This window comes from Nyctibius grandis, chromosome 11, assembly GCF_013368605.1.
Source record: "Nyctibius grandis isolate bNycGra1 chromosome 11, bNycGra1.pri, whole genome shotgun sequence".
Classification (NCBI taxonomy): Eukaryota; Metazoa; Chordata; class Aves; order Nyctibiiformes; family Nyctibiidae; genus Nyctibius; species Nyctibius grandis.
The window spans coordinates 4,645,068-4,662,661 of record NC_090668.1 but is presented as its reverse complement, the minus strand read 5'-3'; the positions used below and the strand labels follow the sequence as shown (position 1 = coordinate 4,662,661).

Below are 17,594 nucleotides of genomic sequence, written 5' to 3'. Positions count from 1 at the left end.
CTGCCCATCTGTCTAGTGAACATCATCTCCTGCACCTAGTCCTGTGGACAGGGACAAGATGATGTCCTCTGTGTGCCCTATGGGAAGGAACAGTCTCAAGCCCAACTGGCCAATTGTTATCCTGTGGTAGAGCAGGGTGGCAGAGCATAGATAGGAGACCCTGCCTACAGCCAGCCCAGTGGCTGCTGGGGTGGGTTTCTCTAGAGGACAGTTGTGTGGGACCACATGTGCTGGCCTTGCACGTTGCTCTCCTTGATCACTGAGCCCAAGCTTACCTGGCTGCAGGCTGTTGTTACTGGAAACCCAAGGACCCAGTAGGCAGTCCTGCCCATGTGGAGGATCTCCAACCCTGCTGCGTAGCCCAGAAGAGGCTATGGAAATGTTGCACCTCCTAGTTTGGGTTGGTACAGCATGTTCCCTCCTGTGCTGCAAAGGACATGGTGATGGGTTCTTGCATTAGTGTGGGGTCAGGTCTTGGTACATGGCTGTGTGTCAGAAGCTGTTGGCCTGGGGATGTGTGTCCCTTCCATCGAGGGCAGGAGGCTAGTGTCTGTCTGAAAGTGTGACTCCCCTGGGTCACCTATAGCAGTAGCTTGAAGTGCAGAGCAAGCTGTGAACTTGGAGAGGGCACCTAGCTCCTCTGGGAGGTCCTGGAGGAGGCAAGGAAGCTTCACCTCCTGGGGTTTCCCTGTCTGCGGCAGGATGCCAGTGGGCAGCTGGCCAGGACATGACCTGTTTCTAGCAGGGGCCTTCAAGCTCGGGCTGTGTGTCGTATCCATTCTTGCTACGTGCTCTGCCCTGCTCCCCAGGCTCTCCTCCTGGGCTGGTGGTCTCACCTCTGCCTTGGCCTCCATATTTTATGGGCTGGGGGTCTGGTGGGGAGATTGCCCTGTGGTGCAGAGTGAGATCAGGGCATGATGCTGGCTAGGGTTGGCATTTCTGGCCCATTTTGGGGTGGCACAGCCCCTCCCCACTGCCTAGTGGCCCTGTATTGCCAAGAGTTGGACTGATGCAATGGTGGCTTAGTCCTGCGGGTGCTTGTCATCCTACTGGTGTCCCCAGAGGTCTCCGTGTGACTGGGGTGACACTCCAATAACCACTGCCAACAGTGGAGAGCTGCTACAGACTTTCAGCTTGCCATCACTTGGGTTTTGGAGAAGACTTGCTTGCTGTTGGGCCGTGGAGATACCAGGCATGCTCCATGGGGCTATGGCATGGCCATTAGCATGGTGCCCCGAATCAGGTTGATTTGAGGAGAGATTCATGTGCCTCTCTGGATGTGTCCTGGCTCTGTGGGCAGAGGAGGCAGAGGGCTGAAAAGTGCCCAGGAATCACCTTGTGGTGGGGCGGAGCAGAGACAGATGTACTTGCTTAAGGACCTGAGGTGAGAACGTACCTTGTGAGGGTCCTGCATCCAGAGCAATGTCTTCTGCTCAGGGCAGAGGCTGGCAGGAACTAACCTCTGTGTCTCCTGCCAGGAGAACAAACGCCTGGGTGCGGACAGGAGGAGCTGGTCTGCAGCAGGTTTACCTGGTGCAAGAGCTGTCCCTGTGGGTAAGGTCTGTGGCTCTAGCTGATGGTGAAAGGTGTCTGTAGGTCCCCGAACGTCAGAGGGTGGCAGATGTGTTGCTGGGTCCCTGGAGCCCAGGGGCTTCGTACAGTGGGCTGGGTAGTGAGCGTCCTTCAGCATGTTGGCTGTGATACTCGTACGTGTCTCCTCTAGCTTAGCAGACCTCTTGGCAAGGTGGAAGGCTGTGATGGCACCCTGAGGATGTCCAGCCAGCATCTCCCTGAGCTGGGGAAGTGCCTCATTGGGGCAGTAATCCCTTGGGAGCTGCGAGGCTGGCCTCCCCAGATGTTTCAATGGCTTTGAACCCAAGCCCTGTTGGGTGCCACCCTTTCCATGAGATCCTGCAGGGACACGGGATGGGACTCAATAGTGGGGAGCAGTCTCCGTTGCAGAGCCACACCAGCGGCGCTTCCTCCACCGGGACCGCGGGCTATTCTTGGGTGCTGCCCCGTTGTGCCTGGACTTATCGTCTCCCATGTGCTTCCTGCTCCCCCGGGCAGGGCCTGGTGCCTCTCCCTGCTCCCCCCTCGCTCCAGCGCCTTCCTGCCCTGACCGCAGGGGTGGCTGAGCCCCGCTGACATCCCCCTGCCTGACACGGGGGCAGAGCGGTGCTGGCGAGGGGCTGATCCAACTGTGAGCAGTGTTGAGGTGAAACGCCCCAGCCTTGGGGACAAAACGCTTGGGCTCGCTTGTGGTCAGCCTCTGGGCGAGCAGGATGTCAGTCCTTGGGTGCCTTTCGTGCAGAAGGCTGATTTCGGAGGGAAATGGCTGAAGATCTTGCTTCAAGTGCTGGGGGAGGTTTGGGGCCCTCTTTCCCCGCTGGGGAGGGGTGAACATCTTTCCTGTGTGGGGGATACCCTGCAGCTGCTTGGGGCTTCCTGGCTGGAGCTGCTCCTGGTCTGATCCTGCACTGGGGCTCAGCGCTACCTGAGGACCTCGTAGCTCTGCCAGTGCTGGAGCTGCAAGCAGCCAGCCAGCTCTCGCAGCCTCCCTGCTGTCGAGCTCTGCTGATGGAGGGGAAACTGAGGCACAGAGCGGTGAAGGAGCCTGTTAGCAAGCCTGTTCCCCGTGGGAGGCCCTGCTCTCCTGCCGAGCTGTCCCTAGCACAGACTGGCCTTGTCTCTCCCCCAGTTCTCCCCTCCGCTGCGTTTCTGGGGAGTTTGGTGTGCTGAGGAGCAAAACCACCCAGGGCTGGGTCCTCCCGGTGCAGTGGCAGGAACCCCGCAGCCTGTTGTCCCATCTGGGGCGGTGAGACGAGGGTGCTGGCCTGTTTTTAAGCCCCGCAGCTGGGCTCCCTCCCTGCAGCCCTGTTTGCAAGCTCGCCTCCGTGCCTTATAAGTCCTGGCTCCCGGGGCAGCCGGCAGCCTCGCTGCATTCCAGCAGCCTCGCGTCAAGTGGCCCTCGGCGCGTTGCGGTGGCCGGGGCTCTGTATCCCCCCCAGGGCTCTGCTGGTGGACCTGGGTGCCTGAGACGCACCCCATTGGGATGCTCGGCCGTGGGAAGAGCTGTGGTCCACGTCCCTGAGCTGCTGGGACCTCGGGGTGGCTGCCTGGAGCAGGGGCTGCCTTTGGGATGCTGCGTCACAGCTTGTCCCTGCCCTTGGTCGGATGGTGCGGGGTTCCCTTCTGCTGGTGGTGCAGGAAAAGGGCTCAATGGACATACTGGTGTGTCTGAGTGGGAGATGGCCTGTCTCTGGGGGGAAAAATGGCATGTGCTTGCCCATAGCTGGGGTGGCTTCCTGGAGAGCGTGGCGTCCAGTGGCACAGTGTGGATAAGGCACCGGAGCATGTTCCTGCTCTAGCTGTCCTCAGGTGTCTCCTAACCACTGGTGGCAACAGCTTGTGTGCTCCGTGTGCTGGGAGCGTGGCCCCAGGACCTGGCCAGCTTTGAGGGGCTGGAGTAGCCGCAGGGGGTGATGCAGCTAAAGGGCTGATCATGTGGAAGGGGAGGAGAGGGTCAGCCTTGCTGGCTTCTGGGAGGATTTGGAGCAGCCTGCTAACAAAAGCCCAGTGCTGGAGACCTACCAGAGCAGCCTCGCTGGAGGTGGGTACTTGTGCTTTTGCATCTGACATTTCTGGCATAACTTGACCCTTGCTGGGCTGCAGGGCAGTGTCTGGCTCCACTCGGGACTCCCTTTCAAGAGCTCTTTTTTAAAAGCAGATGTGGCCAGGAGATGTGGGTGTTGTAGACCCATGCTGACCTCCTGGTGGTGCTGGGGCTGTGGTAGGAAGGGGCAGGTGTTGCTGCTTCTGTTGGCTTCTCCAAAGCCTTGGTGCTAAGTACCTGGCCGTGCTTGCACTAGGTGTGTCTCTTCTGGGAGACACAGCTGCGTCGGGACTGCTTTAGAGCCACCAAGGACTTGAGCACTAAATGGGTTTGTCCTTGTCCCTCCCACCTCCTGCGTGGGAAGCTATGCTGGGATCCTCCCTCTCTGAGACATGGCCTAGATGGTCTTGTCCCTGCTGGCACAAATCCTGTTTTCCATGGCTCTCCTCCATCTCTGCCGGGTGTTTGGACTGGGGACATCCCCAGAGGGGGCAGGGACGGGGAAGGGAAAGCGTTTTCTGCAGGGCCTCCAGCAGCGTGACCCTGCTGGGCTGTCCTAGGTGAGAGCTGCTCCCTGCCCCACTGCCCTGCTTCTCTCTGTGCCTGCGTGTCCAGTTAAGATCAGTCGTCCTGGGCGAGATGGGCTTGCTCTGACCTGGTATCTCATCTCGAGTCTAAGAGCAAGGTGTTCCTGGGGATCTGCCTCTGCTGTGACTTCTCCAAGCCTCTGCTGAACATGCAGTTTGGCCCAGGCAGTTCCTGATCTAGCCCTGGATGGATATTTCTTTTTTTATTTTTTTTTTTTTTTGTCCTGTGGCTTTTCCAGCTGCTCTGTGTGGGGGCTGAATATCTACATGGATGCAACGTTTCGTGGCAGGGAGTTGAAGTGGGGAAAGTCTGTTTAAGCAGAAGCCTGCCCTGCCTTGGCATGTGGAGTGCAAGGGCTAGAAGCCTGCGTTCATCAGCCTTGTGTGGTCATAGTGGCCTCTCAAAGCCTGCAGGACTTGGGCTGCAAGGGGGTGACTGGAGAGTCCCTGTTTCACCAGAGGATACTTGTCCAGATTCTACTGTTGCCCTTGTCTATAGTTTCTTCTCTTCTGGGGAGAAGGGGGAGGAGGCTGGACCAGGGCTGCCCACAGCACACAAGATGCATAGACTGGCAGGTTGCCTTCTGCTTTTCTCCTGTGGGATAACCCAGATCTCCTTTGCTTTCTGATTGCTGCTGATCCCATGTTTACACCTGGTCTCAGAAGCGATCTCCCGCTGGCTTACCTCACTCTGTCCCTCAAATGTATTGCTTGGGTCTCTCACCAGCCTCACCCTCTCTTCCCTAAATAACTTGGTCTCACTTTCCCCTCACCCTTTTCTAGATCACTTATGGATGTGTTGAATTGCAGAGATCTCGGAAAACCAACCACTTGGTCTCATTGCTTCTCCTAACAACCTCTTCTGAGCAGGGACCTTCCTTAGTCTGTCATGAGACCCTTGGGGGGAACCTTGTTTGAAGATCTTAGCTGGTGGCATTTGGGGTTGCCCAGGCTTTATTCAGGGCAATGCCAGCCCTTGGCACGTGCTGTGGGTTGGCTGGGATCCCCTTTCCAATGCCATGTATCACCATGATACATGAGAGACAGAACCTGGAGGCCAAGGGAAGTTTTGGCCTGGGAGAGAAGGTCTCCTGTTCCCATCCTTGGCAGCAACTTATGGGGCTGGCATTAGGTGCTTGCTGCCTCTGACAAAGAGCTTTTCTAGGCAGCTGTGTTCCTCTGTTCAGGCTGTTGTAAGGGCTCCAAGTAGCTGACTTTCCTCTTTCTCAAGCAACCATGTGTCTTCCATTCTGTCACGCCTGTCGCAAGGACTTACCAAGTGACACATCACGGGACCATTTAGAGACCCAACAGAGATGCAGATTTCTATCTGCTTGGAAGAAACATCCATTCTGGGGGCTGAGCACACTCGGATCCTGAAATATTGAAAAGGGATGGTGCTTTCACATGGCTGAGGCACATGTGTGCCGCCACACTCTGCACAGTCCTCCCCTGCAAGAGATGGCCACGTGTCTTCTGGGAATGCACTGCAGGCACTCCATGTAGTTCATGCTGAAGTGCCAAAGTCTTTGAGGCAGCCAGGAAGCTGAGAGACAATGCCATGGCCTGCTCTGGGCATGAGGTGGCCCTGAAGTGATGCACTGAAGCATCAAATGAAGGGTTGGGCTGCGTGGGGAGACTGTAGGACTGAGCCTGGGCATGGAAAGTGTTTCTGGAGCACTCCAGATGGCATCCTGCTTCCCTAGACAGGGCAGAGCAAAAGCTGGGGGGTGTGGTAGGGCCATCCACACTGAGGGGTCAGGGGAGGGGACAGGAAGGATGCCAGTGTTGGAGGGAAGGAAGCTCAGTGGTTGCATCCTGCAGCAGTCTTGAGATATGGCAGGCTGGAGAAGTGCTCTGCACCCTCATGGGGGGTGGTCACAGCCCACTGGGGTGGTAGCAGCCCTTGGTCTCAGCATGCATGGAGAGCAAGAGGGGAAGAGGACCCCAGGACTTTCATGATAACTGTCCATCCTGGAGGGCTTAAGCTGCCCCCTGAGTTGATGTGAAGGGTATCTCTCTGCCCTGGGCACAGGAGCTCAAGGAGGGCTGTGTTTTCTCCTGTAAATAGGAACTTTCTCCTTCCCTGCTTGGAGGAGTCTGAATCCAGCTGCCCCCAAAGAGTTACAGGGTGCAGAGGCTCTGCTGCATGCTCCTGTGTTTTCAGGTGGCCACTGTCTCCAGCCCAGGAGCAGGGCAGGCATGTGCTGCTCACTTTGGTGGCAAAAGAGGTTTGCAGAGGTGTCAGATACAACCCACTTCCTCTGGGAAATGGCTGAGCCAAAATCAAAATGTGGGAGCAGGGTGCTTCTGCCCTGCAAATGCAATAGGGTCACTCCAGGCTAGAAACAGGCTGGGAGATGGGCTCTGGCTTAGGGCTCCTGGTCCTGCTGTGTGTTTTGCAGCCCAAAAGTGTCTGGCACTGTGTGGTGCCTTTCTGAGCATTTGGGCATCAGTGCTGTCCCATGACCTTCTTGTGGCTTGTTTGGGACTGGCTTAGTGGGTGGTATCTCCATGAGATGAAAAGTGAGGAACACAGAGCTCCATCTCATTCCCAGTCTTCTGTCTTCCCTCTTGTCTCTGTCAGTGCTGGCCGAGCTGTGCTTGTGGCCTCCTGGTCATTGTTAATGATGACTAGTGTCTTGGTGACCTCTGTGGTGCAGAACTTCCCTTTCCAGTTCTGTGCTGATTTACAAGAAGCCTTGGCAGCTTCATCGTGCTGCTCCCTATGGAAACAGGCTGCCGGCCAGCGTCTCCCAGTGCAGGCAGAAGGTGGCCATGATGGTCTGACTGTTGAGCAGAGTTCTCCCAGGGAGCCTTCAGCACTGTTTCTTCTTCCTGGCTATTCATGTGAACTACTATAGATAATTTCAACAGACTTATCTGTTGAAATCTTCCTCTGGTACTCTATTTTTTGCTTATACATGCTGAGTGCATTTGGACTTGGCACATGACTTCTACAACTTGGAAAGAGCAGCAGCCGACATGGACTTAGTGCAGCACAGCTGGCTTTTGGCTGGGGACAACAGGACCAATGCCGTAAGAACTTGTTTGGGAGCAACTTCTGAAAGGTCTGATGTGTGTTGGTGGAGGAGCTGGGATCTCCTCCCAAAAATCCTCCTCCCAGTGATGTTCTGGGACTTTTGCAGAAGTCAAAAGATGTGTGTAGCAGTGAGGTGTTTTCAACATTGAGGTCTGGTCAGAGACTGTGGGGCTGGTGTCCATACCCTAGTCAACCCAGACTATTCTGCTAGAGCCTGAATTTTTGTAAAGCTCTAAATCCTTTGTGGCAGGGAGGAAAGAACTGGGTGTATTTTATCCTGGACAATGCTCCTCTAATGTATGGAAGTGTTAGTGCCTGCAAGGCTGCCTTCGGTGCGAGGTGTCCTGCTCTTATTGCACCTAGCTTCTGAACTGAGCTCTGTACTCCCGCTTCGGTACTAAGCATCTCCTTTCAGTAGACCTCGTTGACCTCTCTCCTAGGTACGGACGCTGTTTGTCAGCGGCCTCCCTGTGGATATCAAGCCCAGAGAGCTCTACCTACTCTTCCGACCATTCAAGGTAAGAAGGTCTTCAGACTTGGGCTTTGGTGGGAAAGATGCTGTCTTGTGGCCAACTTTGCAGCAAAGATCTCTGTCAGAGGGAAGCAAGGATGAAGTGGGAAGGTAGGCCTTCTGTGAAAGCTTGAGGAACCTGGTATGAAACCAGAATGGTATCCCATGGCTTGCGCTTAGCTGGGTAATCTGTTGAAATCTTGCTGTCTCCAAGCTTGATGAAGGCTGCTTGGTCAGCCCTGCAACCCAGCTGGACCAGCCCTTGGTCAAGGATGTGTTCCGATCCCCTAACTGTCTGTCCTTCACTAGATCACCATGTGGGCTGTCCTTGGAGGAAGTGGCGTTCCCTTGTTTGCCCCCTTCCAGCATAGGGTGCTCTAAGCTATCTAGGAGCTAGCCAGGCAGGGTGCTCAACTTAGTAGCTTGATGAAGAGCTAGAAGATGGGATTTCTTCCCAAAGAGCTACTGGAGATACCTGCTCTGCCCTTAAATTAATCTCAGTCTTTTCTCTTTTGGTGGGAAAGAGGAGACATGTTAGTGTACCTGCTGCTGCAAACCATGCCTTGTGAAGGGTTTGGTGCTGCAGTAACTCCTGGAGCTGTCATGTCATGTCTTGGTTGTAGCTCGGCTCCTTTGAGAACCTGCTGCTGACTTGCTTTCTTCCCTTCTCCAGGGTTATGAAGGGTCACTGATCAAGCTAACTTCAAAGCAGGTACCTCCTTCTTCCAGTGCTTGGGTTTTTTTGGCTTTTGCTAGAAAACCAGACATGCCAGGAGGGAAGGGGAGGGGGGACAGGCCATTTCACTGCATAAAGCATTGTCTATACTCAGCACCATGTATACAGCTGGGTTCTGCTCACACCCACCATTCTGGTGGCCCCAAGCTCTCAGCATGTGCTGAATGGCTCCATATCTTCTATTGCTGCCCAGGGCCATGTGGGATGGTCAAGACCTGGTGCTTCAGCCTCAAACCCTGTGCTGCCAGAAACCTTCCCCAGACCCATCCTGATCAAGGCAGTGGTTCCCCTTGTGAGCAAGGGGTACCCTTGCTGGGGGCTACCAGGGTGAGCTGTGCACCCACGTGTAGGAATACCAAAGCATTTTGGTGTGGTGGGAGCAGACATGGAGCAGGGATCTTGACTTCAAGGTCTGCTTGAAGGCCCTCTGCAGCTTTATATGGTCTCTTCTGCTTGCTGTAAACTGTCTGGGGCAGAGAGGGTGGCAGGGCAGTCTGAGGAGCTGGAAGGGGCTTCCAAACTGAAATCAGCATTATTTCTTTTAGCCAGTTGGTTTTGTGACCTTTGACAGCCGGGCTGGTGCTGAAGCAGCGAAGAATGCCTTGAACGTGAGTACCCGATGTGCCAGGTGGCCCCAGGGAGGGCTGGGGGCCATATGTCCTGCCGTAGCTTGACCTGGAGCTGTGGGCTAGAGCAGTGCTTGGCTTGTCCATAGCACAGGAAGGGGTCAGGGTGTCTCAGCTGTGCCCTGGAGTATGGAAGCTAAATGGTCCTGCAGCATCCTACCATGGAGAGCTGTTTAAGGCTGACATCAGCCTGAGCAAATGAATGCAAAAAGATGTAGTTTCTGACCACTGGAAGACTGCTCCAGGGTCCTCTGAGGGTATGGGGAAAGAGCAGCTACTTCTTTTCTGGAGTCAGCATGCACCTCTTAACTCAGCAGTTGGCCTCTGACAACAGGATCCAGGCTGTGAATCCTGTTCCTTATCCATTAAGTGCTCCCCCCTGTATGAGTAAGAGTTGTGGACTAAGAGGACTCCCTTGTGCATTACCTATGTGTGTTGAGCTGTGGCCAGAGCTACTCTTCAAGGAGCTTTTCCTCCTGCTGTCTGTTCTGAGTGCTGAGGTGGGGGCTCATCCTAGCCTGACTGCTTGACTTGACCTTGGCTTGGAGTACCTGAAGCAGGCAGGTCTTCTCTGGGGACCCAAGCATTAGCAAACAGATGAGGAGAGGTACTGGGGGCATAAGTGGTTCCCAGGCCTATACAAAGGGTGATATCAAGCTGACACCCTGTAATGCTTTAATGAGGGATGTGGAGCTCAACCTGTGTTTAGCATCAGTTTTTTGAGGCTCTAGGTTGAGCTCACCGGGGTATGTGGGTAGTGAAGCCAGCTCGTTGCAAATTGGTCTATCATGTGGCTGTAGGTCTTGCTTATTGCTAGTGGCCTTGTTAAAGCCTTGGTTTACCAAATGCCCTGATGAAAAGTGTGTGGCAGTTCAGCAGAGCAGGTCCTTGTCCTGGACTCTGGCCTGCCAGGACCTCTGCAGCCAGAAGGTACCTGCTTTAGAAAGGAAGGAAACCAGCCTTCCCATGCTGCTGTTTTCAAACTGCTGCAGCTAAAGACATGAGGATGGTCAACATGGCAGACGCAGCCCCAAACTACCTCCATCCCATGTGGTCCTGCAGAAGTTAGTGGGATCTAGGCAGCAAGACCTGCTGATCTGGTTCTGCCCTGCTGCAGGCCTTGCCTTGGGCATCAGGGCATGTGCTAGTGTCTCTGCCCAGGCTGGCAGTACATGTAGGAGCTCCAGTGTAGATGGGGTTATCCCAGCTCCAGCAGACAGATTTTTTTTCCTGACCAGTGCTGGTAGCCATCACTGCTAGGCTGGTTGGTGAACTGCACACAAGGAGCAAAGCTGTGTCCCTCGTGTTGGAAGCAGTGGTCCTAGGCCAGCTAAACATAGGAATACAAGCATGTGGGAGCTTGAGTGTTGCGGTGAGGTGACACAAAACCTGGGCTATGCGACTGCAGCACGATGGCCTTGGTTTCCCCAGTTGGGCTTTGCTCCATGAATAGACACAGCCTGTGCTTAGACTGGAAACCTCACCTCTGAGAGATTCCTGTGCTTTCTTCTGTGACAGGGCATCCGCTTCGACCCAGAGAACCCCCAGACCTTGCGGTTAGAGTTTGCTAAAGCCAACACAAAGATGGCCAAGAGCAAGCTGATGGCCACACCAAACCCCACCAATATCCACCCTGCCTTGGGCGCACACTTCATTGCACGGGACCCCTGTGAGTATGCTGGGAGGGACTTTGAGGTCATGGCTGGCCCAACCTGGGAGATGCCCAACCCTGGGAATGCTGCTGGAGTGGAAAGGAAGCCATACCCACGTATGGCCAGGCTGAAATCTGCCTGGTGCAGGAAGGCCAGCATGGTAGCGTTACCAGGCACCTGGTAAGGCTTCTGGCTGATACTAGAAGTATTGGGAGAGCAGAGTTGGTTTTGGTGGCTCAAGTGATACCGTAAGCCCTTTAAACCATCCGTAGGTGCAAAGCAGAAAGGACAAGTCCTGTGCCATGCACCCTCAGCATATCCTGGTGGGGCGAACAGCCCTGCTGAGGCTGTTGGGCAGCCTGTAACATGGTGCTGAGAGCCCATCTTCTGTCCTGCCATCCTGTGGCACCAGCCCTGTGCCTCATCTGTGAACTAGCCTGCAATGAGTAGTGATGGAGCATGTTCCTGGCTCATCCTGGCAGGGCTGGGAGGCCGGAGGAGCAGCTGGTAGCAGAGATGCTGCAGGGGTGCTATGTTTTAAACCTAAATGGGATGGCAGCGCAGAGCTTTAGTTCGGGGTTGGAAATCCAGAGCCTGTCCCTGAAGCAGGCTGCTGGGGCCAGGCTGCTGGGGCCAGGCTACTGAGATGCTGTTGCCTTGTCTCCTCCTGTCTAGATGACCTGACTGGAGCGGCTCTTATTCCAGCGTCCCCAGAAGCGTGGGCTCCCTACCCACTCTACACCACGGAGCTAACCCCTGCCATCCCCCATGCCGCCTTCACGTACCCGGCAGCTGCAGCGGCGGCCGCTGCTCTTCACGCTCAGGTGAGTTGCTCCCTGGGTCCCGTGCCAGGAACCGGGTTCTCCTCTCTCCCCTGCCCCCGGTGCTCGCTCCCGTGGGTCTCTGCTTGGCTGGTTCGACCCCAGCCTCCGCACCTTGGCTCCTGGGCAAAGCCTCCTCCCGGCTGAAGTGCATGGGGGGCCCCCAGCCCTGAGCGAACCGCAGGGGAGAGGTCTACGTGGCCGAGGGCAGTCGGAGCTGGTCGATGATTTCTGACCCTGCAGGTCCAGCATGCTTCCCTGCTAGAGCCAGGCAGATGGGGAAAGTCAGGGCTCAATTTCTGGCTGGCTTGGCTGGTCCCCATGGCCAGAGAACTCTGGTGTGGGACTGCTGGGAAGAAACACTACATGCCAGCAAGCAAAACAGCTACAAAAATGTCCTCCTTGATGTCACAGTGAAGGCAAGGGGCATGTCTCGGTGCTGAAGCTGAGGGGCTCAGCTGGAACCCCCTTGGGCCAAGCGACTCAAATGCTTTTGAAGCCAGAAGGGGATGTCCTGCAGGAGATGAGTGGTCAGAGCCTTGCCGTAGTGAGGAGCTCTGATGGGACAGTGGCGTTGGCCACTAGATGCAGGCTAGAGAGGGTCACTCTGTGTATGGGCCTGTGGAAATGCTGGTGGTGGTGCAACCAGCTACCTGGTGTCCCAGGGGTATGCTTGCTGACAGCTGGTGCAGGGATGCCCGTACTGGTCTGATACTGGCGTGCTTTAACCTACTGAGGCCAATACCCCCGCTGAGCACGAAGCCTCTGAAACCATGGAAATGCAAAGGGAAAGCCAAAATGGAGAAGTAGTGTCCTAATACCATGTTACGGTGCTTGGTTTGGAGCACCTGTACAGGAGAACCTGGAGCCCCTGTCCCTACCCTGCTTGGTGTTCCCAGCCAGCTGTGCTCTGCCTGCTGCGGCCTCTGCTCCTGTAGTAGTGCCATGGGGGACTGGGGCAGTGGGACTCTGGGCTTACACCCCAGAGCATTGGGGTGTAACCTCTGCTCTCTGCCCTACCAAGCGGGGTGTTTAGCTCCACTCTTCCCTGCTTAAAGTGAAAGGAAGAGCAGCTGTGTCCCCTCACCTTGTCCACCTGCCCGATGGTCAGCTCAGTTGGCCCTTTGGCGTCCTCTTGCTCCTGCAAGCGTCTTGACTGTAACTGCCCAGCTTCAACCCAAGCTTGTTTCCCAAATGCAGTATGGAGGCACTGGATGGATGCAAGCTCCTGGCCTCTGTAGGCTCTGTCCTGCCCCTCACACACTCGCAGGCCTCTGCTGCTTTTGCCCTTCTACTGATGAGCTAGTGTTGGGCTGAAGCTCCTGTGGAGTAGGCAAGAAGTTCGTGGGGCCCAGGGCAGGACCAGGCACTGGCTTGTTCTTCCAAGGGCCTCCAGAGCCAGGCTGCTCTTTTGAGTAGGCTGGTCCTTCACTGGGAGGGTTGTGCTTGCTGCTGTTCTCCAAAAGTTATTGATGGTGCTCATAGCTACAGGAGCATCTGAGTGTGCTCTGCTGCTGGGCAGCCCAGGAGAGCAGATGTCTTCCCTTCCCTGTCCCTTGGTGGTGGAGCCAAGGGCTGTTGCCAGTTGAATTGCCCCTGGCAGGGAGGACCAGTAAAAACCCCCTTTGGCCTGGTTGAGATGGTTGAGGGAGGTGAAACCATTACTGCAGGTCCTTCAAGGATGATCATCAGTGACTGTATGGGGACCATGAGTGTAAGGGTTAGACACCAAAACTTTATGGTGTATGGTGAGGGGAAAAAAAACCTCTGCTCTCCTAAAGCGGAGGATATCAAGGAGGCCTTTAGCCAGATCTTCTCCCTCTGGGGTCTTAGTTCCTGCCCTCCAGTTGGCAAGCTACTTGTTCTGGACAGACAGCTTAGCTTTTAAAGAGGTCTTCTGGTCTGAAGAATGACCCTGAGGCTCCAGGGAGCTCCCTGTATAGGTAGGATTCCCTGCCCAAGTTGGTCCATAGGTGGTGACATGCCCCTAAGCCTTAGGGAGCCAGTGTAGCCCCTCTGGGCTGTGGCCATGACCAGACCAGCTCTCTTCTGAAGAAGAGCAGCTGGGCTGGCTGAGCAGTTACAGCTGCTCCTCGCTGTGTTGTGCTGGAGCTGGTGGTGACCTCGCAGGGAGACATTCTGGCGCAGTATACATTACCAATAAAGTTTTATGGGGTTAAACATTACTTAGGCTGGCAGGTCTGAGCTGCCCGGTCTCTAAGCTGGAGCCCTTTCCCTTGCAGAACCAGGACAGGGTGGAGCGAGTCAGTGAGATGACTTTTGCTCACAAACTGGGCTAAAAGCTGTAACCTTGGTCTTGGTGTGCTGAGCCCTCTGCTCTCACGGTAGGGGCTGGCTCGCCTTGCTGGCGAGGTGGTGGGCATGTGGGTTGCTCTCCAGGACAGCTGTAGTTCTTCCTTCTGAGAATGGAGTTAGCTGGAGGACATTCATGGGGATTGCGGGAGCTGTAGCAGCTCCATAGCCTTCAGCCCCGGCGTGGGCATGAAGTTGGAGGCAGCAGCTAAGCTGAGAGCTTGTTGCAAAAGGTTTAAACCTGAAGTGCTGTCACAACTCTGTGTTCAAGTCTGGTAGCGAGTGGGAGAGGAGGTGGCTGCTCCCTGTGATGCACCTGTGCAGCCTCCTGAAGAGCTGCCCGGAGGTGGGCAGGAGATGGCACGAGGCTGGCCTGGCCTCGGCTCACGCACTGGGAGCTGTCGGTAAGCTGCTCGCAGATGAGACTGATGGCTGCTGCTCCTGGTACCACCAAGCTGCTGTGCCATGGAGATGCTCCCAGCAGGCACCAGGCTGCTGTAGATGTGACCGTGGCCTGACCCTGCACCACTAAAAGCCTCTACCTGTGGGGACTCCACTGACTTTAAGACTGTCCCATCTGCCTTCCCTCCCTCCCACCCTCTCTCAAATCCCTCCTTTGATGTCCCTAGTGAACTCCAGCCATGATGCCAGCGCAGGCTAGCCCTGAAGCTCAGAGCTGTCCCTGGAGATGGGGACGCCCTAGTGATGCCTTATTGCAGCTAGTGGAGTGGCTGTACTACAGCTCCATTCCTAGAAGTGTTAAGCATGATGGCAGCCACGTCTGGAAAGACTGGTAAGGTAACCATCTCTCCTCCAAGGTGCACCATGGGATTTGCAAGCTTCTGCCCATCTCTGTAGCCCGTATCTCCTTGGCAACCCAGTGCATGGGCCTCACGCTACCCACCCACCAGAGCCTGGGGAATGAGATACCAGGCCTTCTTTCTAACCCACATCTCCAACTTGGCAGCACATGACATGGCACACACAGCATGGCACCATCTTACATCAACTCCTCCCAGCTGAGCCAGGCTCAGCCAAATCCTGCCAGTGGGAGGGGAGCAGCCCGGTTGAGCCGGGGCAGAGACAACCCTGCCGCTTGGTATGAAAGAAACCTGGTTTCTCCCCAACCACGACCCTTTGAGGGCAACCAGAAATACACCTTGACCTCACTCCTGGCACACGGTGGGGGAGGTGAGTGACGTGATAGCGATAGCACACGACTAAATTCTAGTGGGCACGTTAGACAACAGCACTTGCCGGTCACTTTGTTCCAGAATTGCATACCGGGACAGACCCTGCCCTTATTCATGGGTCTAATCTTGCCTCTTTCCTCTCCAGTTACTGGAAACGGAGCAAGTTCCTACCTGGAGCTTGGCTTCTCTCTTGCAGCCTGAAGTCACAGGCAGGACACAGGTCTTGCAAGTTGTAACGAATGGAATCGGCAGGCTGGGAGAGATGGGAGCGGTGTAGGAAACTGGGAGCTTGGGAAGAGGGAAGATGGTCTGGCCTAGGACTGGTTGGCAGGCAGGGTGGTTGCTGTGGTCAGCTCTGAAGGAGGCCAGTCCTGGCTCACTTCTTCCAATGGTTCTGGGTAGACTTTTTTTCCTCTGTGTGGTAGTGATGTTGGGGAAAGAAGTCATCAAAGATGGGGGCCCAGGTCTGCCTTTGCCCTTGGAAGACTATGGGGTGCAAAGATGTGCAGAGCTGGTCTCCTGGGAAGATGGAGAGCGCTTGGCACAAGGATAGAGACAATGATACAGCTTGTCTTGTTCTCCTTGGACCTGGTGAACAGTTTCATCCATTGCCTGTGTGATGGAGTTGGGCTGCATTGTGTCTCTGATGTGAAACCACTTGTTTTGGAGTGCCTCCAAGCCAAGCTCTGAGTGGGCAGTAGGAGACACCAGGGACTACTGATGCTCCTGGAGCTCTTCTGCAAAGAGATGCTTCCAGCAGTGGCAGCACTCCTGAGGGCAAGGCTTGCCCGGGAGAGCAGGGGCTAGATGCAGGATTGTTTCATAAGAACATGGGTGAGGCTGGTGGTGGTTACCACATGGTGCTTGTAGGAGACTAGGCTGACATGTTGGGTACCCAGAGCCCGGGAGACCATCTGTGGTAGATGCTTCCAAGGTAGGCAGCAGGTCATAGACTGAAGCTCCCAGCTGCCCATCCTTTTGGGGGTGGGCTGCCCAAGGTGGACTCAGAGCCTCCATGTTGTTGCTGCTGCTGGTAGTGGCCTTGTCGGGAAGCTTTGAGGAGATAGTGGAGGTGGGCCTCTGAAGCTGGGACCCATCCAAGCGAGTGGTGGGTGGAAGGAGCAGTGCTGGATCATGGTTATGTGGTGGTGGTGGCACAAGAGCCCAGCAGGATCCTGAGGCTTCCCAGCACCGAGTTGAGGCAGAGCCCATCGATGGAAGGGGAGGTTAGTGCTCCAAAACCCCTTTCCCTCTTGTTTGCTGCCTGGGCTGGCTCAGAGCAAGCTCTCCTGAGCGGTGGCTGCAGTTGTGGATGGACGTGAGGCAGATCCCAGTGGCTGTGATCTGGTGCTGGCCCTAGAGAACTGGGGATGTGGGAAGGTCTGCTGGGGTGGGCTCAGGTGCTGTGCTCCTCCTCAAATACTATGTTCTGTTGAGATCCTGCAGTTTGCTGGGTGTGTGACCACCACGGTGACACCAGTCTGGCTGAGCCCTGGAGCACTGAGCAGTGGCCACCATGGAGATCTGCTGGATCAATGGGGATCCTGCCTTTGTGCACCACTGACTTCTGGAATGACTTCATGGTCCCATCTGCAAAGTCTCCTGGACTTTATGTTGTGGTAGCTGAGCTCTGGTAGATGCTCCCTGGGATGGGAGGCTGGAGACGATGATGGATCTTTTGTGCCTATTATCTTGTTGCCTGTTCATTGGGGCTGTCATGTAGGACTTGCCAGGAGTCTTTTCTCTGGGCAATCTCCAGGCTTCCTGGAGATGAGAAGCACTCCTCAAGACTTTCACGGCTCCGAATGTTTTCCTAAACTCTAGTGACTTGGTGCTGGCACAGGCTGGCCAAGCAGCCCTGAGCAAGCTCTCCCCAAGCCAGCTGTTTCTCTCTAGCCAGAGAAAAGCAGGCAGGAGATGCTCTTACCTCTTCCAGGTACCTGCTGAGCAGCAATTCTAGTTAAATCACACCTGATGAGTGAACTGGACCGAGGTGGTGTCAGAAGTGACATCCTGACCTATGGCCAGCACTGGCTCTCCCTGTCTAGTTCAACAACTTGCTTCCACTCTGGGAAAAGGAGAAACATGTGTTAGTTGAGGTCTGTGAGCTGGGTATGTCTCCATGAGCTGTAGCATAGGCTACCTCAAGGCCCAGGCGGGTACAAGGCAAAGGATGGATGCCTCTTGAAATGCCCCTCCTAAGCAACAGGATGGATCAGTGCTGGTCATCTTCTGTGTGCTCTTCAGCATGGTGTGAGATGATGTGCTGATCCTCCAGCTCTCCCTCACTGTAGCTGCTTGGGGAGAGGGGTGTGCTTGATTCAACTGCAGCAAGGTCTTCTTGGTGGTGGGCTGAGCTGCTTGGGTCTTGCACAGCATGCAAGCATTCGGGTGCTTGTCTCTTCAACCCAGCTCCTTGAAGGACTCTGGAAGTAGGTGGCTTGGGTGAAGTGCCTGCTGCTGAGGCTGGAAGTGCATGTCCAGAGAGCACTAATG

The 17,594-nt window shown here is 55.4% G+C and overlaps 1 protein-coding gene across 2 annotated transcripts in view; it reads left to right on the top strand.

The window, feature by feature from the left end:
- RBPMS2 (RNA binding protein, mRNA processing factor 2) overlaps window positions 1–17,594 on the top strand; it is a 30,124-nt gene that overhangs the window by 6,007 nt on the left and 6,523 nt on the right. Inside the window, exons 2-7 of one of the 2 annotated variants that reach the window (XM_068410472.1) lie at window positions 7,687–7,764; window positions 8,431–8,469; window positions 9,039–9,101; window positions 10,638–10,788; window positions 11,447–11,595; window positions 14,535–14,615. In XM_068410472.1, the coding sequence (XP_068266573.1) occupies window positions 7,687–7,764; window positions 8,431–8,469; window positions 9,039–9,101; window positions 10,638–10,788; window positions 11,447–11,595; window positions 14,535–14,537 (483 nt within the window). In that variant the 3' untranslated portion in view covers window positions 14,538–14,615. Of the gene's footprint in view, window positions 1–7,686; window positions 7,765–8,430; window positions 8,470–9,038; window positions 9,102–10,637; window positions 10,789–11,446; window positions 11,596–14,534; window positions 14,616–17,594 lie in introns of those variants that run through there. The other variant, XM_068410471.1, reaches the window with a different exon arrangement.